Raw genomic sequence first — 22,934 nt, forward strand, 5'->3', positions numbered from 1 at the left:
GAAGCTCCCACTGAGTGAGACCGTTTCATGCCGGGTCACAGGAAGCCTTGACTGTGCTGGGTGTTGACAGTGTCGGTTAAATATTAATCTGCTCAACCTGTCACTGAGAGAGGTGTGAAAAAGGGGCTAAATCGGAATCACCTTCTTCTGTGCTGTCGATCTCTACGACAATCATATAACCAGAAGGTAACACTCTGAGATCTTAATCAAGGTGCGGGAACAAATGACTGCGGACGCTGGAATCGGAACTGAAAACAACAAATGCTGGAGATCACAGCGGGTCAGATAGCATTCACAGAGGGAGAACAAGCTGACGTTTCGAGTCTAGATGACTCTTCATCTTCATCACTACAGTTAAATATTTTTAGTGTCATTGCATTTTGATATCAACACGATCATTTTGCTGTTATTAGAATGTAGTTTGCTTCAATTTGTTGAATAGCAGCAGCAACAAAATTCCGCCAGCATTTTGATCAGTCTAACAACAATGGTACATATTCTTTTGTTTAGCTTGTGAACAAATGCAAAATTATGACGGATGGAGTAAATGTGGGACAAATACAATGTACTTCAATGAAAGGAAGAAGTGGACAAGGTAAAGTTCAAAGATCAGCTGTGTTACTGGTAATATTCCCTGATGAGTATCAGACCCTCCAGGATAGAATGTTACAATTTCAGGAAAGGCTGAGAAGTAACTGTTACTATCAGAATGGGAAACAGCATGGCAGGCATCTCAGGAGACTGCATAGCCTGAGCACAACTTGCAGATGAATGGTATTTGGTGCTTGGCCACTGGACAGACCATCTATGAACAAAAACAGTTGTTTTATCCCCTCATACATGATCTGTGGCAGCAGGAGAGATCATCTAGGCTCACGATCCTGCTACATGGAAACACAGAATTCAGTTTACTGAACCAGCTCATAACATCAATTGGATGGTCAGGCTGGTTGTAAACAGGTCTTGGCAGTGTGGCTGTGGAGGGAGGTAACTATCTGTCCTTCTGTGGTTCCATTCAAGCCCGGGTGTCCTTGGAGATGGGGCGCAGAATGTCCTTCTCAATGCCTTTAGAGGGATGGAGCACCACAAAGGCATACAGTGCTTTATTTCCCGTCCAACTCCATTTCGATTTTATCCCTTCCCTCTCTTCCTACTACGTCCGCTGCCACGTTTATATTTGGTATTGCATTGCCCAAAAAAGGCTGCGCTTGTAAATCATCAATTGGATACACATGAGTTTTTACTGGTGGTGGCTGCTCATTATACAAAAAAAAAGAAGTTGCAGTGGGAAAGAACTCATTTTTGTGTGATAACACTTCTGGGTAGAAACATATACTAATAAAACACAGCAATGAAGGGCTCCTATGGTGCAGGGTTAGAATTCTTAAGTGTGTTCAAGTTCAGCCTGCTACCCTAAATGTGTAATATCTATGGGCAGAGTGATTAGAAATAACTAATGAGAACTGAAACAATTTAGGTTTTTGACTCTGTCATGTAGGAGGAGAAAGAGACCATTAATCCTTGTGAAAATGCTACATAAAGACAGGAAGAGTCTGCAAGTAAAATCGCACAATTATTTATTGCAAATTAATATTTTGTATCAATGGTTGAAAGTAGAAGGTTTTCGGTGTGATATTTCTTTAGCTTTTTACATCAGATTTTTTAATTGCATGTTTTGTTCACTTTCTTCTGACAGACGATGATGGAAAAGGAATTAGTCAATTGCTCAATAGTTACAGTGACAGAGAGTTAAACCTGATTACCCGATTCTACTGTGAGAGATTGGAGGATGCAATATTAGACTTGGTGGAGAGCATTGCCCTAACATTAACAGCAACTGATTCATTGAGCAATGGAAATTATGCTGTAAGTTATATTATAGAATTTTTCCATTATTCTATTATTAATCAGTAAAATGATTGAAGTGGGCATGTATTTGAAGGAACCTTTGGAAATTTAAGGAAAAGTAACAAGGTTGTGCATCTCGTTAATGATATGAAAAACCGTAAAAGTAAGGGTCAGGGGTACAAAAATAAAAAAAGCACCAGAAAATAGAAAATACTGAAACAATATTATTTTCAAAGAAAAAAAAATAATGAAAAGTTGTTTACTTGAAGGACCGATAATGAACTGAGAGCAAAATGGAAATTAGTGAGGTGGGACCCCATGGCTTAGTGGTTAGTGGATGAAATCATGTGATGATGAAAACCACATGACAGAGAATGTCAGGATAACAGATCAGTTTTAGCGAGATGGAAGAAATGCCATGATGAATATTTCACTGGGAAGAATAGCTTGTGTGTGCTCTGCAAGCAACAAGGTTCGAGCAGAGAGCACAAATAAAAATACCATGGTGGGGAGGGATTGGTGTCAGCGGTTTTAAGGGAGACGCTGGAATACCCAGTGAGTTCAGTTTCCAAATCGATTATGATGGAATTCTTCAGTTTATGTTGTATGCAGCTTTTGGTTTAAGCCCTTACACTATGGTCATTGTGTCACTTAGAACTGAGAGAGCTAAGTTTGGATCGACCTAGAAATAAGTGAAACGTTGTCACCGGCGGCACGGTGGTTCAGTGGTTAGCATTGCTGCCTCACAGCGCCAAGGTCCCAGGTTCAATTCCAGCCTCAGGCAACTGCCTGTGTGGAGTTTGCACATTTCTCCCCATGTCTGCGTTGTTTTCCTCTGGGTGCTCTGGTTTCCTCCCACAGTCCAAAGATGTGCAGGTCAGGTGAGTTGGCCATGTTAAATTGCCCATAGGTTAGGTGCGTTAGTCAGAGGGAAATGGGTCTGGGTAGGTTACTCTTCAAAGGGCCCATTTGAACTCTGTAGGAAATCTATAATAAATATGTTGTCAAGTTTTAAACAGGTCACCTTATGAAGTTCAAGTTGAAGTACCAGTAAGGTGCCACTCATGTCACTGAGGCAGGTAATGTTGAGGGACTCTTGAAGAAGTGTCCTGTCCAGATCATCGAAAGTGAGGAATTACAACCCCTTGTGAAGTTTTCTTGAGTTGGTAGATTAGATTAGATTCCTTACAGTGTGGAAACAGGCGCTTCAGCCCAACAAGTCCATACGGACCCTCCGAAGAGTAACCCTGAAGAAGGGCTTATGCCCGAAACGTCGATTCTCCTGTTCCTTGGATGCTGCCTGACCTACGCTTTTCCAGCAACAATTTTCAGCTCATCCTTAAATACAGGTGAGGTGCCGGAGGACTGGAAGGCTGCTCATGTTGTCCCCCTTTACAAGAAGGGTAGTAGGGATATTGCGGGTAACTACAGACCAGTGAGCCTGGCAAAAGTGGTGGGAAAGTTGCTGGAGAAGGTACTGAGGGATAGGATCTATTTATATTTGGAAAATAATGGGCTTATCAGTGATAGACAACATGGTTTTGTGCGGGGGAGATCATGCCTTACTAACTTATTAGAGTTCTTCGAGGAAGTGACCAAGTTGATGGATGAAGGAAGGGCTGTTGATGCATGCACGGACTTTAGTAAGGCATTTGATAAGGTTCCCCATTGTAGACTAACGGAGAAAGTGAAGTCACATGGTGTGCAGGGTGTTCTCGCTAGGTGGATAAAGAACTGGTTGAGCAACAGGAGACAGAGAGTAGTAGTTGAAGGGAGTTTCTTGAAATGGAGAAAGGTAACCAGTGGTAGTCCACAGGGGTCAGTGTTGGGGCCACTGTTGTTTGTGATATACATAAATGATCTGGAAGGTTGGTATGATCAGCAAGTTTGCAGATGACACGAAGATTGGTGGAGTAGCAGAAAGCATAAGGGACTGTCAGAGAATACAGGAGGGTATAGATAGACTGGAGAGTTGGGCGGAAAAGTGGCAGATGGTTTTCAATCCAGACAAATGTGTGGTGATGCATTTAGGCGAGACTAATTCAAGAGTGAATTATACAATAAATGGAGGAGCCTTGGGAAAAGTTGATGAGCAGAGAGATCTGGGAGTGCAGGTCCATTGTACCCTGAAGTTTGCTGCACAGGTGGAAAGACTGGTCAAGAAGACATACAGTATGCTTGCCTTCATTGGACGGGGTATTGAATATAAGAGCTGGCAAGTCATGTTAAAATTGTACAAGACATTGGTTCGGCCACATTTAGAATACTGTGTACAGTTCTGGTCGCCACATTACCAAAAGGATGTGGACGCTTTGGAGAGGTTGCAGAGAAGGTTTACGAGGGTGTTGTCTGGTCTGGAAGGTGCTAGCTATGAAGGGAGGTTGAGTAGGTTAGGTTTATTTTCATTAGAAAAAAGGAGATTGAGGGGGATCCTGATTGAGGTTCACAAAATCATAAAGGATATCGACAGGGTGGATAGAGATAAGCTTTTACCCAGGGTGAAGGATTCAATAACAAGAGGTCATGCTTTCAAGGTGAGAGATGGAAGAGTTAAGGGGGATACACGCGGCAAGTACTTCACACAGAGGGTGGTGGGTGTCTGGAGTGCGTTGCCAGCAGAGGTGGTAGAGGCAGGCACAGTAGATTTATTTAAGATGCGTCTGGGCAGATGCATGAGTAGGTGGGGAGCAGAGGGATACAGATGCTTAGGAATTGGGCAACAGGTTAAGACAGTACATTTGGATAGGCTTAGGCTTGGAGGGCTGAAGGGCCTGTTCCTGGACTGTAAATTCTCTTTGTTCTTCGTTCTTTGTAAGCACACGTGTTGAAAAGGCAACACTTCATGCAGTTGCAGTGATGTTAATATTGTATCTATTGGTGAACTGAAGGATATTTATGACTTCAATTATTGGAGTTTCATGATGTTATCAGAACGAGTTACCCAAATTGTCCCAAATACCATAATGACCGTTGATATCCTTTCAATTCTTACTGCAATAAAATCCTGGTAATTACAAACTTTTCAATGTTTCCTACAAAATTTCTAATTTATTGTTTTGGATTTCCTTTTTGTTTCTTTGGATATAGCAGTGAAACTAGTCCACTTTTAATGTAGGAAATTCAATGAAAGTGTTGTGGTTCTAGCTATTAAAGTGACAACATGGATCTCATGTTTGCATCATAGTTCAAGTGTTATGGATTCAAACCCAAACCCCAAAACTTCCACTTCCAATATTGTAGAGTCTGGTTTTGTTTATCACATAACTTGTTAACTGCAAGTTTCATGTCATATCCAATAGATTCCTCTATTCCTGATGAAGGGCTTTTGCCCAAAACATCGATTTTCCTGCTTCTCGGATGCTGCCTGAACTGCTGTGCTTTTCCAGCACCACTCTAATCTAGAATCTGGTTTCCAGCATCTGCAGCCCTTGTTTTTGCCTACTACTAATGTCTCCCTCATAGTACTTCTTCACAAGGAGAGGGAAAGTCTCATCAGTGTGCTGAGATGAATATTCTTCACCAATGGAACATCATTAATGTAACAGCTTTTCACAATTCCGACACTGCTGTTTATCATTTTGTCTCTTTCATTGTTTTCCTTTCTATTTCTTCTTTTTCTGGTTTATTCCATTGTTCTTCCTTTGTTTCTTTCTTTCCCATCTTTTTCCCTCATTTCCTCCATCAATTAATTCTTCCATTCCGTTCCTTCATCTATTGTTTCCCTTTTCCCGTTTCCCTTTCTATTTTACCTGTTCTTCTATTTTATTCCAGTATATCCGTAATCTGTCAGAGCATCAACAGAGAAAGGAAGCAGCAAAACATCTTCTGAACACAGTGACCAAAACCAATGGCTGCAGAGAACGAATATTTTGGGAAACATTGGTGAAAATGCAAGAATCAAAGCCAAAACTGAAACTCATTCTGAAAGAAATTCAGAGCAGAGGTATTGTACAGTCCAAGTATTTCTAGCAATCAAACATGATTGCCTCTTTAATGGGTGAGGCTGCCACACACTACTAATGAAATGAAACATGTTTCCCAGGTTTTGACTTGCTTTATAATGCACGCATCGGAGAGATGGAAGGAGAGCTATCAGATCACCTCAAAGGTAAGTCAAAATAAAAGTAATCGTTAATCATAAAAATGTACTGCATTAATTAAGTTCTAACATTTTATTTGTGTCTCACATTTCATCACTGAAAGGAAACAAACCCTCCAAATTATTACCATGAACTGTTTCTATAAAATGCGATCAAAGTTACAACACGAAGCAAATGAACTGGAACTTGGGCATGGACAGTGTTCTATCTGCCACAAATTATATGCCACATGTGTGATATTGAGCTTTGTTGGAAATTGCTGAATGCTCATTTTGATTTTCCCAGCTGCTCTGGAGCAGACTGAGCCCAACTTTCCAGTTTTAGATGCTGAACCACAAGGTCACAATCAGTTTTGCAAGTCAGTTGGTTTCAAAATCTTCCCTGGTACTTTGTCAGGCCATTATTTATTTTCCCTTCAGTCACATCCGGGTCTGAAAAGAAGTCTTGCTTTTACTGTCAATACTTGGCCTTAGGGTGCCTTTATGCAAATGTAAACCTCAATATCACCAGAGACTCAGAGTCTACAATGTCTATATTGGGCTGGAGTCACATAGAACTCCAGACCCAGTTAAAGCTTGAATCAAATACATGACAGACTGAGTAAAGATGATGTCATTTATCGGATCACATTTGGTTCTAGACTAGTTACTGATGAAGTCAGATCTGGTGAATACAGAAGTTAGAGTGTGGTCCCATAGTGTGGACAGACTGAACTGATATGTATGTACTGGTTGAAGAAGGTCTTGATTCATATGTCGGCTCGACCCTGGGCAATGACTTGAAACACACATTGACCTAAAGAAGGTGAGGATATAGGTCACGTATAGAAACAGAATCTTTAAACATCCAAGTGTCATATTTCTACCAACTGTATATGTAGTAGAGTTCAACATGTATCAGATTGCACACATGTTGTTTGGGCATTGAATAAAGGCACAAATAGGGCTACAATGATATTAGCTTGACCTAATTGATCAACCAGGACTAGATAAGGAATTGTTTTTCAATAAGTCACATACCCCAGAAACACATTTCTACACACAGTGCTGAAACATTGGATTTGTGAAGAGCCCATATTTGCTGAAATCTTACTGACGTCAAGTGGCTGTGTCAAAGACTGTACTCAATTGTCTGGCTAGGCAATTAGTTGACTTGGAAACATATTTAGGCTCATATCGAGATAAGATTTGCTTCATCTATGTCTCGGACTTGTTAAAACATGAAATCAAATATGGGGTCAAGCTGGGTATAGGTAGATTCACACGAAGAATCAGAATAGATAGGGAGTCCATTCACATACAATCTTAGACTGTACAATGAGAGGCTTCAGCTTTCGCACTGAAATGGACAATGACTTGATAAAATTGGTGGAAGATCTCAATGTGATCCTTATACATCGACAGTGTTATTTTATAATTATGGTTCACATAGCACATTTAATTGTATCACTGGTTTGTCATCCTGTTCCCAACAGTAAGCATTGAAAAAGCATTATGCACAGTCCGTATTCAGCCAGTGGGCCATATGTTTACATTAGGTATAAATTGTCTGAGATTGAAGCAGACATCAATCTTATAAACACTCTGATACTATCTCCACTAGGGACAACAGACAAAACAAAAATGAATACAGTAAATAATAATAAGTGAACAATGTGATAATATTTGGCTTCTCAGATGTTCCAATGTTAAATTCTCCTCAAATGGAGATGGAGATGACGATAGAGTGGAGGGGCTTGTCTGTTATAATGTAAAATCTACTATAATTCAGTATTTATTCGGCAAGATTAATTTCTAGCACAGCGTAGTAAAATTTGGATTTGACTCACATATTCTGTATTGCTACCCAACTCAATCTCCTTGCTTCGCGTTAATTGTTTTAATGTAGTTAATTAACAAATAAGAACAATGCCAACATAATTTTGATCATTGTCATGAAAGGTATACAAGATCAACACAAGCAACACCTCCTCCATCAAACCGAGCATGTGGTCAAACACACCATCAAAGGAGACAGCAAAATAACGACCATTTCCCTCACTGATCGATATACAGAGCTTATCATTATTTCCACTCTGCGTGAACGGAGACGAGTGGAACATAAGCTCCTTTCCAGAGGCAGAGAACATGAAGAATGGCAGCGGAAGTACGTCACCAGTGAACTCGAAAAAATCCGGATTGATCAATTATTCAGGAGCAGTTTTGGTCACTCCAGCCTGTCTGGCACCACGGTGGTTAGCGGAGTGGCTGGCATTGGTAAGACAACAATGGTGCAGAGGATGGTCCATGAACGGGCAGCAGGAAACATCTATCCTCAGTTCCAATTTGTTCTACATTTCACATTTCGAAATCTTAATGCCATCAACAGAGCCGTTTCTCTGACTGAAATGGTATTGGATCAGTACCCTTATTTAGAAAAGATAATTGAAGATATCTGGATGAAACCTGAATATCTTCTCTTGGTTTTTGATGGATTAGATGAGTACAAACACCAGATTGATTTCACTGGCCACGTGGCTGGTGATGTCTCTGTGAATCACTGTGTTGCGCCTGACTGCAGATGTGAAGTTTTTGAAATGGTGCACTCCCTGGTACAGCAACAGCTGCTCAGAGGTTGTTCTGTGCTGGTTACCAGCCGGCCGACTGCCCTTGACTCATTGGAAAAGGCCAATGTCAACCTTTGGGCTGAGATCCTGGGCTTTCTTGCTGATGAAAGAAAAGAGTTTTTCAGAAAGTTTTTTGGCAGTGAGCAACTCGCTACCAATGTCTTCAAACACGTCGAGGAGAATGAGATCCTGTACACCATGTGCTACAACCCTTCATATTGCTGGATCATTTGCTCAACCTTAGGCCCGCTCTTTACACAGCTGAAGTGCAAGCAACCTCTTCCCAAAACCATCACTCAACTTTTCTCCATCTACCTTTCCAATCTCTTGGACAACCACAAGCGAGATGTTGAGGACCAGCGGATGGTTTTACAGCGACTCGGGGAGTTGGCTTACCAGGGAGTTTCGAAAAGGAGAATTGTTTTTAATGAGAATCACTTCATTCAGCATCAGCTGGAGTCCAGCAAATTCATTTCAGGATTCATGATGGAGATCTTGGAAAGGGATGACACAGCTAAAAACATTGTGTACACATTTCTCCACCTTACCATCCAGGAATTCTTGGCCGCCCTGGCTCAGTATTTGAGTCCAAAGCATCAGAACGTGGTGGAAATGCTTCACTGTGCTTTTAAGAAGGATGATGGTCGGTTTGAGATTTTTATTCGATTTTTAGTTGGTCTTTCAACACCCACTTCATCCCGAAATCTGGAACCATTCCTGGGTCCGCTGTCTCATCACACGACCTGTCAGGTGATAGACTGGCTGCAGGCCAATGTTCAGGCAGAAATCAAAAACATGGACAGAGTCACTGGAAAGAGGAAACTGCTGAACACACTCCATTATTTGTCGGAGTCTCAGAATAGAGCTTTAGTTCAGAAGACCATTGGATCAGTGGAACGTTTGAACTTTGGGGACCCCAATCCAAAGAATGCACTGAGATTGAACCCAATGGACTGTTTTGTAATGTCTCATGTTGTACAACTTTGTGAATCAGTGATGGAGTTGAATTTGGAGAAATGTTATATTCAGGAGGAGGGGATCAAACGATTGGCCCCTGCAATCCACAAGTGCAAAGTTCTAAGGTATGTTTGATCCGAGTGAAATTAGATAACATGTCAGCAATGACCCATTGATTTTCTCTTATAAATTCCAACTGATATGAATTTCATAGGATCATAGAATCTCTACAGAGCAGAAAACGGTCATTTGGACCATCTCGTCTGCTTCAACCCTCTGAAGTGCATCCCATCCAGACCTCTCGCCTATCCCTGCATTTCCCAAGGGACATGAAAGGCTACAGAAAAGATTTAGAAGGATGTTGCCAGGGTTGGAGCGTTTGACCTTAGGGAGAGGCTGAATGGACTGGGACTGTTTTCCCTGGAGCATTGAAGGCTGAGGGTGACCTTATATATAGAGTTTATAAAGTCATGAGGAACATGTTTAGGGTAAATAGGCAAGGTCTTTTCCTTGGGATCTGGGAGTGAGAGGGGAAAGATTTAAAGGGTACTTAAGGGGCAACTTCTTCACACAGGATGGTGTGGGTATGGAATGAGCTGCCAGGGGAAGTGGTGGAGGCTGGTGCAATTACAACATTTAAAAGGCATCTGGATGGGTATATGAATAGGAATCATTTAGAGGGATATGGGCAAAATGCTGGCAAATTTGATTAGATTAATTAAGGATATCTGGTCGGCATGGACGAATTGGACCAAAGGGTCTGTTTCCTTGTTGTACATCTCTATGACTCTATAACCCATCTAGTCTGCACATCCCTGGAAACTATGGGCAATTTAGCACGATCAGTCCATCTAACCTGCACATAGTTGACTGTGGGAGGAAACCAGAGTACCCAGAGGCAACCCCCGCAGACACTGGGCGAATGTGCAAACCCCACACAGACAGTCACCCAGGGGTGGAATCAAACCCAGATCCCTGGTGCTGTGAGGAAACAGTGCTAACTGTTGAGCCACTTGTCACTATAGTAGCTGAATCACAATTACTATTCGTTTTTTTTCTGAGAGTCAAGGAGTTTTCCATGCTTTTTATTTATTTTTAATGCTACTACTGCATTGACCTTGATACTGAGTGAAAACTATTAATTGTAAGACCAATTAAGTTAGCACCAGGCTAACTTAATTGGTCTTACATTGTGAGACATTCAAAACCCACAAGGAGTCTGGCAGAGTCTTTAACTAGTGCTATGACAAGGAAACAAAGAACCGAGCCAAATCATCGTACCTCTATGTTCACAACAGAGTAAAATTAAAACCTTCAAAGATTTTAACCTCAACAATTCCTAACCAGACTTTATAACCAATCACAGACTCTGTTGATAATGAAACCTAGATGGTGGGTTAATAACTGAAACAACAAAAAAAAAGCAATCTATTACCAATATAGGAACTTTAGCAGAGCAAAATTAAACAACAAAGTTTGAAACCAATAACCTTGTTTTCAGGGCAATTCACACAAAAGACAGACAAACAGACAAATAAACACAGTGAAGGGATAATTAAAATAAAGTAACAAAACTGGCCAGATTAAGTGGTTTTCATATCTTATTCTCAATGTATATTTGATGGTTTCTTTGTTAATTTTCTGAAGATATTGATCTGTGCCACCTTTGAATTCACTCTGAGGACTGAAATTCTGAAATAAAGTACAAGGTTAGGCAGGGAGCATTTAAATCTTCATGCTGTAACGTCAATAGCTAAGTTCATTCTCTCAAAAGCACAGTCCCAAAAACCGACCTAAACCGTGATCTATGCCTATGTTTGACCATCTCGTTCTCTCCCAGAAACAAATGGAAATTGGTGTTCTGAGGAAAGCTCATTGGACCAAAATATATCTATCCACAGATGCTGCCAGACCTGCTGCGCTTTTCCCTCAATTTTTGTTTTTGTTTCTTATGTCCAGTATCCACAATTCTTTTGATTTTATGTTCTATCCCAGGCTTGTTCACAACAATTCCCAGGTACTGGCCTGATCAATTCCCAAACATTTCTTATCTGGTTCAATGTGCTGCTCTCCCACCGTGCTGAAACATCTACAGGATCCTATTGATCAAGAGCTAACCTGCCATTAACTGTGAGGCCCCACCTCGCGAACAAACAGCAGCTTGTTTGTTTGTTTTGTTGAAACACAAGTTGCTGTCCACAATCCAAAGATCATTTCCAGCTCATTGCAGTTCACTGCTACAAATCAAAATTGATGAAATAATAAATTAAACGAAAAGTTGGCGAAGGTTTGAACACTAATCCTAAGAGGCCCTCAATTAAATGAACAGACCTGGTGTGTGACTGAACACAGTTCACTGACAGAGAATAGCAATGGAGATCAGGTGGCAAATCAAACTGTTAAACCCAATCTCTGTTACCAATTGTGTGCCATTGCAGAGATGAATATCATCCTTTGTAGTTTACTTTTACAAACCAAAGCTAATCTGGTATTGTATTTGACCCAACCATTCACTCGATAAATAGTAAGTGAATGCTGTACCTAGTTCAATGCAGAATACGTTGCTAACACAGCAAGGCTGCCATTCATGTATCTGAAACTGTTACGGGTGAGGGTCAGGGTGGGTTTGAAATAGAGGCTCAACAGTCTGTGATTTACAGGAGGCATGATCTGCCCTTTGTGGTAGCACAAAATTCACCATTCACCCCAGCAGCAGGGAGATTGGGCAGCTCATCACCACATATTTTACATGACTGTTGGGATGAACTATTATCCATTCTGCTTGGAACTGAAAACATGGCTTGTGTATTGTTAAATACAATAGAGATGCAGGAATTTATTGATTGATTGATGTCTATAAGTCTTTTTCTTTGTTGTGTTATCCAAGCAGGGCAATAATGCCTCACAATTAACCATTGCTTTTACTCTTTGCTGGATTACATATGGATGAGTTCAATGGAATAAAATTGCACAAATGTTTAAAAAAATTGGATATAAGACAATCAATTTTCTGTCTTGCGTTCAACTTGTCAGAGTCAAATAACATGGAAACAGACCCTTTCCAGTCCATGCTGAACGTAATCCCAAACTAAACTCGTCCCACCTGCCTGCTCCAGGCCCATATCCCTCCGAACCTTTCCTTCTCATGTATTTATCAAAATATCTTTTAGAGTCATAGAGATGTACAGCACGGAAACAGACCCTTCGGTCCAACCTGTCCACGCCGATCAGATATCCCAACCCAACCTAGTCCCACCTGCCAGCACCCAGCCCATATCCCTCCAAACCCTTCGTATTCATATACCCATCTAAATGCCTCTTAAATGTTGCAATTGTACCAGCCTCCACCACATCCTTTGGCAGCTCATTCCATACACGTACCACCCTCTGCGTGAAAAAGTTGCCCCTTAGGTCTCTTTTATATCTTTCCCCTCTCACCCTAAACCTATGCTCTCTAGTTCTGGACTACACAACCCCAGGGAAAAGACTTTGTCTATTTAGCTTATCCATGCCCCTCATAATTTTGTAAACCTCTATAAGGTCACCCCACAGCCTCCGATGCTCCAGGGAAAGCAGCCCCAGCCTGTTCAGCCTCTCCCTATAGCTCAAATCCTCCAGCCCTGGCAAGATCTTTGTAAATCTTTTCTGAACCCTTTCAAGTTCAGAACATCTTTCCAATAGGATGGAGACTAGAATTACACACAATATTCCAACAGTGGCCTAACCAATGTCTGGTACAGCCACAACATGACCTCCCAACTCCTGTACTCAATACTCTGACCAAAGAAGGAAAGCATACCATACCTTCTTCACTATCCTATCTACCTGTGACTCCACTTTAAAGGAGCTATGAACCTGCACTCCAAGGTCTCTTTGTTCAGCAACATTCCCTAGGACCTTAACATTAAGTGTATAAGTCCTGCTAACATTTGCTTTCCCAAAATGCAGCAACTTGCATTTATCTGAATTAAACTACATCTGCCACTAATTGCACCCATATCCACCACTTCCTCAGGAACTACCCTGAGTTTTAAAAAAAATTCTTCTTGTGACTTTTTTAACTCTGTCTCTTCTCACCTTAAAAATGTGCCCCTAGTCTTGAAATCCCCATCCTCGGGAAAAGACACCTACCTTTCAGCCTTTTTATACCGCTGATGATTTTATAATCCTCTGAGGTCACTTCTCAACCTCTTATGCTCCAGTGGGAAAAAATCCCAGTCTATCCAGTCTCTCCTTATAACTCAAACCTTCCATATCAACAGCTTCCTGGTAAACCTTTTCTGAACTTTCTCCACCTTAATAATATTCTTCTTTTACCGAAGTGACTATAACTGGACACAGTATTCCAGAAGAGGCCTCACCAATGCAAACTTCAAAGAGTTATGTTCCTGAATCCTTAGCTCCCTCTGTTGTAGAACACTGCCCAAAGCCCTCCCATTAACTGATTAACTTCTCCCCAAGTTTGTTGTATCAAAATGCATTTATCTAGATTGAACTCCATCTGCCGTTTCTCAACCCATTGACCCATTTTGTCAAAATCCCTTAGAAAATCCTCTTCTTTTCTATGCCACCAATTTTGATATCATTTGCAAACTTACTAACCATGCCTTCTGTATTTTCATCCAAATTGTTTCTATAAGTGACAAACAAAAGCCAGAACCGATCCCCGTGGAACATCGGTGGTGACGGGCCTCCAAGTCTGAAAAACAACCCTCCACTTTGTCTCCTGCTGTTAAGCCAATTTTGTATCCAGTTGGCAAGCTCTCCGTGAATCCCATGTGTCCAGTTTTGGGTTAAAATATATATTCTATTTCCAGGTCATAAAATGGGTAGTACCTAATAAGGCCATCTGGTCAATTATGTCTGCACTGGCTCCTTAAATGGCCTACACACTTCATCCTTTTCCCCTCCTCTTCCCTTAAAGCTATCACATGTTTTCTCCTTCAGGTATATATCAAATTCGTCTTTTCAGAATTGTGCAGGGTTGTACTGTCAATAGCCTTTCAGTCAGTGAACGAGTAACAGCAATTTACTGAGTAAAATATATGACAAGAACTGTACACCTCATTTTTCACCATTCAAGCAATTAATCTACTGTTTGAAATATGTGTTCACTGGTCACCAACTAATTCAGTCAGAATAGTTATGCAAGATTTCAATCTGTTTTCTAATACTGCACAACACTGTTCTATCTGCCCATGCCTCAGTATGAAACAATTGGATGGAGTTTCTTAAGGTGAAGTTTATGCTATGTTAATCAGAGAGATTGTTTTTTTCTTCTTGGCTGTTAGGCTGAATGACAATAACATTGGAGATACAGGAGTCAACATTTTGTCTGCATCATTGGCGCATTTGGAATGCAAAACAAAGCGATTGGAGTAGGTAATCTTCCCAACATTAACCCCAAATTTTATGTGCAATGATTTGTGGCAAGTTGGGAATTTGCTGTATCTTTGGCATGACCACTGTTGAATATATAGGGGAAGGTGAGGACTGCAGATGCTGGAGATTAGAGTCAAGAGTGTGGTGCTGGAAAAGCACAGCCAGTCCGGCAGCATCCGAAGAGCAGGAAAATCGATGTTTTGAACATAAACCCTTCATTAGGACTCCTGATGAAGGCTTTATGTTCGGAATGTCGATTTTCCTGCTTCTCGGATGCTGCCTGACCGACTGTGCTTTTCCAGCACCACATTCTTCGATCTTGCTAGACTGCACCTGGAGTATTCTGTTCTGTTCTGCACAACAAGTATATATTAGACTTCAATCAAATTTCAACAGGAAGATATTAAGGAGAAATTGAATCAGAATCTTTTTGTGGAAATTATGGTCACATGGTAACCAATGGAGATGTTTAAAATGTTGAATGATGGGACTGGGTCGTTAGCTAAAAGATCGAGGAAAGAGCATTATTTTAAAGTTACAGTTCAGCCATCATTCAGGAGCCAGTTCAAACCACACTTCTTCCAACTAGAGAAGCACAATTTTCAGATTCTCAACAAAAAGAGTTGTTAAGATTCAGAGATGAAAGTAAAAAAGTTAATTTGTTTTGTTCAATTAATACAATTTAGCCTAAGCTGATGTGTTTACATCCCATGTTGTTACAATGCTTGAGGAGAGATGCAGGGCATCGGAGAAAGGAAGAAATGACTCATGGAAAGGATTTCATGGATCATGAACATAAGGTCTGAAGATAGATTGCAAACATTGGATCTGTCTCCATTAAGGAAAGGAAGCTGTGATGTAATTTAAATGAAGTAGTAAAAATGATAATTTCAGTGGAAAGAGTCGATAGCAATAAACTGTTCACTGCCATGAAATGATCAAGTATATCAGCACAAAAATTCAAGAAATTGCCAAAAGAAGCAAGAACAATGTGAGATCATCTTTTCTGCACAGTGACTGGTTAAGGTTGGAATGTTGTGCCTGACTGACATCATGGCAGAGGCTGGTTCAACTGAAGCGTTCAAAAAGGAATTAAACTTTGGTATGGAAAGGCCCAGTGCACAGGGATACGGGATACAGAGTGGCAGGAAGTGAATTGCTCATTCGGAACCTCGAATCACCTCCTCCTTCACTGTACCCTGTTTGATTCTGTGAGGCTGTAGGAACGCATATTCTTTTCAAAATTAAGAGTAATGCCTTTCAATTAAGGAATAATAGTGTTAAAGACTAAAAGCATTAAAGTTAATTGATTATTAGTTCATCATTACTGAGTCAAATAAAATGAAAAGGAGGCTGATGGTTCAAAAGCTTTCTCACTTTGTTATGCTGATCCAATTATTGCTCTTCCTTCTCAGTGGAATTTCATTTATCTTTTCAAGCTGTATTGAAAACTGATTTGTAATTATCAATCTTTAGTTTGCAGGATAACAATCTGACATTTGCTTGCATTGAAGACCTGAGGATGGCATTTAGTCAGAGCGAATCATTGTCAATGCTTTTCCTGGATGGAAATAAATTCACAGATGATTGCATTCCAAAAATGAGAAACTTCATCATTAACTGCAAGAATTTGGAGCTGATTCAGTGAGTGCATATGTTAAAACATTAAACATTTCCATTGTATTGTAAACAATAATTTCCTTAAATCATGTCCACAGCAAGTTCTTCAGGGGTGCTTAACATATTAATTCACCGGAACATACAAAATCAGAGCAGCAGCAGGCCATTCAGCCCATAGACCCTGATCTATCATTACATATACCATGAATGATTATCCAACTTTAAACCCTATTCCTGTTTTCTCCTTGATATCCTTGACCCCTTTAACCCTGAAGAACTTTATCTGCCTGGTGTTATAGAGATGTTCAACACAGAAACAGGCTTTTTTGTCTAACTGTCCATGTTGAACAGATACCCCAAATTAATCTAGTTCAGATGGAGTTTAATTTAGATAAATGTGAGGTGCTACATTTTGGAAAGGCAAATCAGGGCATGACTTATACACTTAATGGGAAGGTCCTGGGGACTGTGCTGAACAAAGAGACCTTGAAGTGCAGGTTCATAGTTCCTTGCAAGTGGACTCACAGGTAGATAGGATAGTGAAGAAGGCATTTGGTATGCTTTCCTTTATTGGTCAGAGGACTGAGTATAGGAGTTGGGAGGTCATGTTGAAGCTGTACATGACATTGGTTAGGCCACTTTTGGAATATTCTGCGCAATTCTGGTGTCTCTCCGAGAGGAAGGATGTTGTGAAACTTGGAAGGGTTCAGAAAAGATTTACAAAGTTATTGTCAGTGTTGGAGGCTTTGAGCTGTACGGAGAGGCTGAATAAACTCTGTTTTCTCTGGATCGTCGGAGGTTGAGGGGTGACCTTATAGAGGTTTATAAAATAATGAGTCCCATGGTTAGGGTAAATAGACGAGGTCTTTCTCTGGGATGGGGGAGTCCAGAACTAGAGGGCATAGGTTTAGGGTGAGAGGGGAAACATTGAAAAGGGACCTAAGGGGCAACCTCTTCATGCAGAGGGTGGTGCTTGTATGGAATGAGCAACCAGCGAAATGGTGGAGGCTGGTACAATTATGATGTTTAAAAGGCATCTGGGTGGGCACAAGAATAGGAAGGAAATGGGACAAGCGCTGGCAAATGGAAGTAGATTAGGTTAGGATGTGGAGCTGCCAGTGTTGGACTGGGGTATACAAAGTTTAAAAATCACTCAACACCAGGTTATAGTCCAACGGGTTTAATTGGGAGCACTAGCTTTCGGAGCGCTGCTCCGGAGAACCACCTGATGAAGGAGCAGTGCTCCAAAAGCTAGTGCTTCCAATTAAACCTGTTGGACTATAACCTGGTGTTGAATGATTTTTGGATTAGGTTCGGATATCTGGTCAGCATGGACAAGTTGGACCGAAGGATCTGTTTCTGTGCTGTACATGTCTCTGACTTGTTATGGACCAAGCCAGACCCCCTCAAAACATTTCAAGAAAGTAGCCTAGACCCTAACTTTGCTCGTTGTTTTAAGAAAGTGTAAAGTGGATATTCCAGGAGAGGTGCCATTGGCCAATCCACTTCGTTTTCAACAAAACCAAATTTATTTACAAGATTACCCAATGAAATAGAAGCAAAGAGAACTGAATGCAGAATAACCTCACCTATCCAAAAACCAAACAGACTTTACCTGTTGTTCCCTATACTTGCAACAATCCCCATAAACACCTTGTGGCGCAAAAGGTAGCATCAAACACCGGGTCTTACAGGAGAGAGATGTCAGACAGAGAGGATCAGCACGAACCTGCTTCTTTCACGTAACTGTTTCTTGGATCAGCAGCCTCAAAACACTCCCTGTCTGCTTTCAGTGAATAGCCAGACGTCCAAAAACCAAACCAAATCAAACCAGAGAAAAGCTGAGCTGGGGTAAGTGACCATTCCCCTTTCATTGCACAAATTCTTTTAAAAATAAAACTTTTTGCTGGAGGCAGTATCTGTAGTTATAATCAAACTGGCCCGAAAACCCTTTGAAACCCAAACCTTTTGGAACCTGTGTCTTTTACGATCTCTCTGGGGGGAACAAAACCAAGTGCAACAGAACCTTGTTAAAGGAGCATCATCATCACAGACTCTATTTGACAGCATCTGGCCCTAATCCCCCTCAACCCTTCGCATTCATAAACCCATCCAGATGCCTTTTATATGCTGTAATTGTACCAGCCTCCACTACTTCCTTTGGCAGCTCATTCCAATCTCATACCATCCCACTGTGTGAAAAAGTTGCCCCTTAGGACCCTTTTAAATCTTGCCCCCTCAACTTAACCCTATGCCCTCTAGTTTTGGTCTCCCCCAACCCTGGGGAAAACATCTTGTCTATTTGCCCTACCCATGCTCCTCATTGTTTTATAAACCTCAATAAGGTCACCCCTCAGCCTCCCATGCTTCAAGGGTAACAACCCCAGCATATTCAGCCTCTCCCTCTAGATCAAACCCTCCAACCCCAGCAACATCCTTGTAAATCCTTTCTGAACCATTTCAATTTTCACAACATCCTTCCTATAGCAAGAAGCCCAGAGCTGCATGCAGCATTTCAAAAGTGGCCAAAGCAATGGCCTGCACAGCCACAACATGACATACTAAAGCAAAGAAATACAGATAGTAGAAACCTGAAACAAAAGCCAAAACTGCTGAAGAAACTCAACAAGCCTGACAGCATCTGTGAAGAGAAAGTAAAGTTAATGTTTCGAGTCCAGTGATCCTTCATCACAGCTGACTCTGTTTCTCTATCTGTAAACCTGCTGTGTTTCACCAGAAATTTCTGTTCTTTTTGAGAACAATATTTAACTTTTTCTTTCCAACCATTCAGTGTTTTAGCCAACAAACATTCTCTCTGACAGTGAATATCACAGCCTCACCTCAACCTGAGTGAAGAAATTTATCCTCATCTCAGCTCGAAATAGCCTACCCCAGATCCTTAGACATTGACCCTTTGTTCTGGACCTTGGGAACATCCTTCCTGTGTTTACCCTGACCTTTCCTGTTAGAATTTTGTAGGTTTCTAAAAGGTACCCCATATTATTCTAACCTACAGTGGAAATAGTCCTAACTGATCCAGTCACTCTTCATTCATCAGTCCTGCGATCCCACGATCCGTCTGGGAAACCTTTGTTGCATTCCTTCTATGCATGAATGTCCTTCCTTAGATAAGGGACAAAAACTATACACATGACTTCAGGTGTGGTCTCACCAAGGCAACTGCATGTAGGCAACTAGACAGCCCTGCTCATGTCGTTGAATCCTCTTCCCTTTTTTTTCGCTTTTTCTGTCTCTCTCTCTCTGCCTCTGTCTATCTGTCTCTCTCTCTCTCTCTCTCTCTCTCTCTCTCTCTCTCTCTCTCTCTCTCTCTCTCTGCGCCTCTCTCACACCCGGACTCTCTTCGCCTCAGCATGCTACTCTCTAAGGGGTTGTGGGAGGGAGAGAGACTGTCACACATCTCCTTCTGGAATTTGTCTTTGCAAAAGAAGTCTGGAGAAAGATGCAGTGGCCTTTGTCAAGGTTTGTCCTGAGTAGCTCCATGACGCAAGACTCTGTGTTCTACAGTCTATTCCCCGGGACGCACACTGAGACAAACATCAACTGCTCCTGGAGGACCGTCACCTTGCTGAAAGACACTCTTTGCTCTGCCTTAAAGTTGTTGATTGTTAGTTCCCACCTGAATCACACACACTGCTGTTCACCCTCCCTTTCCAGGGGTTAATCCAGCTGTTCTTTGACACTGAACAGTCAGCAATCTCCTTCCCTGTTCTAGTGATTCAACTCCCAGAATTTTCCTCATTCACTTCTCACTACCACCCTCTGGTGGATGCTCTTCCACCTGCTGAGCCCCATGGCCTCCGCGATTCCCATCTCATTAAGTTGAAACAAGTTGTTATTTCTTATTGGTTCCCTTTGCGTGAGTTTCAGGTCTAGTCTGGTTGACAATGTCCTCACGAATTAACGAATTTGGTCCCTTGTGTTGCTACTGAGAATCTGATGCTCCCCAGTCTTTGCCATTTGCCATTTGAAGCACGTCTTTGAGGTGGTGTTCAAAGTGCAATCAACATTTCAGTGTGAAATGATGAAAAATCAGCAAAATAAAAATCCTTGCCCATATCTGTCTTGATACCAGTCGTTAGGAAGGAGTCATTACCGTGTTAATTATGTGTGTTGTAAACTTTTTAGTGCCGAAGTTGAAACCAGATATCCATCCCATTTTCATTCCATATTCATATCTGAAACATACATCTTTAACCACACATTATGTATCAGTCAGAACTATTTAATATCTTCTGAAAATACCTCTGGGCCAGACCAGGTAAGATTCCCAGATTCCCTTTGGTGATGGACATGAGTGAAGCAGATGTGTATTTACAGCAATCACTGATTAGGTTCTACAATGGTGACTATGAAACTAACTTTCAATTCCAGATGGATTAATTATTTGAGATAAAATTCAGACAGTTGCTGGTATTTGTACTCTAGGTCACTGCATTACAAGTCCAATGTGATTTCCCCCAGTCCAACTACATCCTCAATTTACATCATTCCCCAAATATCAACACCTTAGTTTCTTACCGCACTGTCTGTGTGTGCAACAGCTCATTCGATTCTCTCTCCCCCACCACTTACACCCATTTGTTAATGTGTAGCTGCTCAAAGTTTGATTTCAAAATGTGTGTTTCAATTGGAAAATTATGAATGATTCTGTCATTTGAACTTTATTAATTGGTTGGTTATTAATCATTAATTTCTTTCTTAGATTATGGAGGAATCAGTTCAGTTCAGATGGAAAGAAGCAGCTCCGATCACTGAGAGAATGCAGGGCTGTTGTCCGAGTATTTGTGTGATCAAAGGATCAAGAAATTGCTAACTATTTGGACTTGATATTACTGAGAGGTGTATTTCTCTCACCTCCATCAAGTGAAACACATGAGATATTACATTGACTCAAGAAAAACAATTCCTGGAATTGTGAAATAGAATGGGAACGATGTGGAGTATTCAGTAGAAACTTTCAGTAGCAGTTGGTGAGTGTCGGTGTGTGGGTGATATTCACCGTCGAGCACAGGGAGATGGAGCTGTGACTGTGAAGCTTTTATAAAAGAGTCCGAGAGATCGCCATCATAGAAACAGGCCTTTCGGCCAGCGTGACTATGCTATCCAGTTTTCACCGTTAAACTAGTCCCTTTTGCCTGTGTTTGGTCCATGTACCCCCCCGTATCTAACCATCCATGCACCTGTCTAAATGTTTCTTAAACGATGAAATTGCACTCACTTCCACCACCTCTGGCAGCCCATTCCAGACACTCACCATCCTCAGTGTAAAGAAAACTGCCTCTCTATACCCTTTTGTATCTCTCCCCTCTCACCTTAAACATATGCCCCAGAGTTTTAGACTCCCTTGGGGAAAAGCTGCTGGCTACCTACCTTATCTACGCCTCTTATGATTTTATACTTCTGTATAAGGTCACCCCTAAATCTCCTGCGCTCCAGGGGAAAATGTGCCATCCTATCTCATCTCTTCTTGTAGCTCAAACCTTCCAGTCCAGGTAACATCCTAGTAAATCCTTACTGCCCTCTTTCTAGTTTAATAGTTACTTTCTATAGTAGAGCGTCTAGAACTGCGTACAGTATTCCAAATGTGACCTCACTCATGTCATAGAGTCATACAGCATGGAAACAGACCCTTCAGTCCAACCTGTCCATGCCAAGCAGATATCCCAACCCAATCTAGTCCCACCTGCCAGCACCCGGCCCATATCCCTCCAAACGCTTCCTGTTCATATAACCATCCAAATACCTCTTAAATGTTGCAATTGTACTATCCTCCACCACTTCCTCTGGCAGCTCATTCCATACGCGTATCACCCTCTGCATGAAATAGTTGCCCCTTAGGTCTCTTTTATATCTTTCCCGTCTCATCCTAAACCTATGCCCTCTAGTTCTGGACTCCCCAACCCCAGGGAAAATACTTTGCCTATTTACCCTATCCATGCCCCTCATAATTTTGTAAACCTCTATAAGGTAAACCCTCAGCCTCCGACGCTCCAAGGAAAACAGCCCGAGCCTGTTCAGTCTCTCCCTATAGCTCAAATCCTCCAATCCAGGCAACATCCTTGTAAATCTTTTCTTAACCCTTTCAAGTTTCACAACATCTTTCCAATAGGAAGGAGACTACAATTGCATGCAATATTCCAACAGTGGTTGCAACATGACCTCCCAACTCCGATACTCTGACCAATAAAGGAAAGCATACCAAACGCCTTCTTCATTATCCTATCTACCTGCGACTCCACTTTCAAGGAGCTATGAACCTGCACTCCAAGGTCTCCTTGTTCAGCAACACTCCCTGGGACCTTATCATGAAGTATATAAGTCCTGCTAAGATTTGCTTTCCCAAAATGCAGCACCTCGCATTTGTCTGAATTAAATTCCATCTGCCACTTCTCAGCCCATTA

The 22,934-nt window shown here is 41.4% G+C and overlaps 1 protein-coding gene across 1 annotated transcript; it reads left to right on the forward strand.

Moving 5' to 3' along the window:
- Positions 1-21,696, forward strand: LOC140454405 (NACHT, LRR and PYD domains-containing protein 3-like). Its single transcript, XM_072549099.1, has 9 exons — positions 1-186; positions 511-595; positions 1,697-1,866; positions 5,620-5,791; positions 5,891-5,956; positions 7,889-9,635; positions 14,802-14,888; positions 16,369-16,536; positions 21,236-21,696. Exons 2-9 carry the CDS (start codon positions 532-534, stop codon positions 21,321-21,323), a joined length of 2,562 nt encoding a protein of 853 aa, XP_072405200.1. The 5' UTR covers positions 1-186; positions 511-531; the 3' UTR covers positions 21,324-21,696.
- The last annotated feature ends 1,238 nt before the right edge of the window (positions 21,697-22,934 follow it).

This window comes from Chiloscyllium punctatum, chromosome 29 (genome assembly GCF_047496795.1).
Source record: "Chiloscyllium punctatum isolate Juve2018m chromosome 29, sChiPun1.3, whole genome shotgun sequence".
Taxonomy (NCBI): domain Eukaryota; kingdom Metazoa; phylum Chordata; class Chondrichthyes; order Orectolobiformes; family Hemiscylliidae; genus Chiloscyllium; species Chiloscyllium punctatum.

Excerpts from the sequence above, each read along its gene's own strand:
- LOC140454405 (XM_072549099.1), top strand. The coding sequence starts at position 532 with ATGACGGATGGAGTAAATGTGGGACAAATACAATGTACTTCAATGAAA. Across the intron at positions 14,889-16,368 it reads TGCAAAACAAAGCGATTGGA|TTTGCAGGATAACAATCTGA; the intron begins GTAGGTAATCTT and ends ATCAATCTTTAG. Across the intron at positions 16,537-21,235 it reads AAGAATTTGGAGCTGATTCA|ATTATGGAGGAATCAGTTCA; the intron begins GTGAGTGCATAT and ends TTTCTTTCTTAG.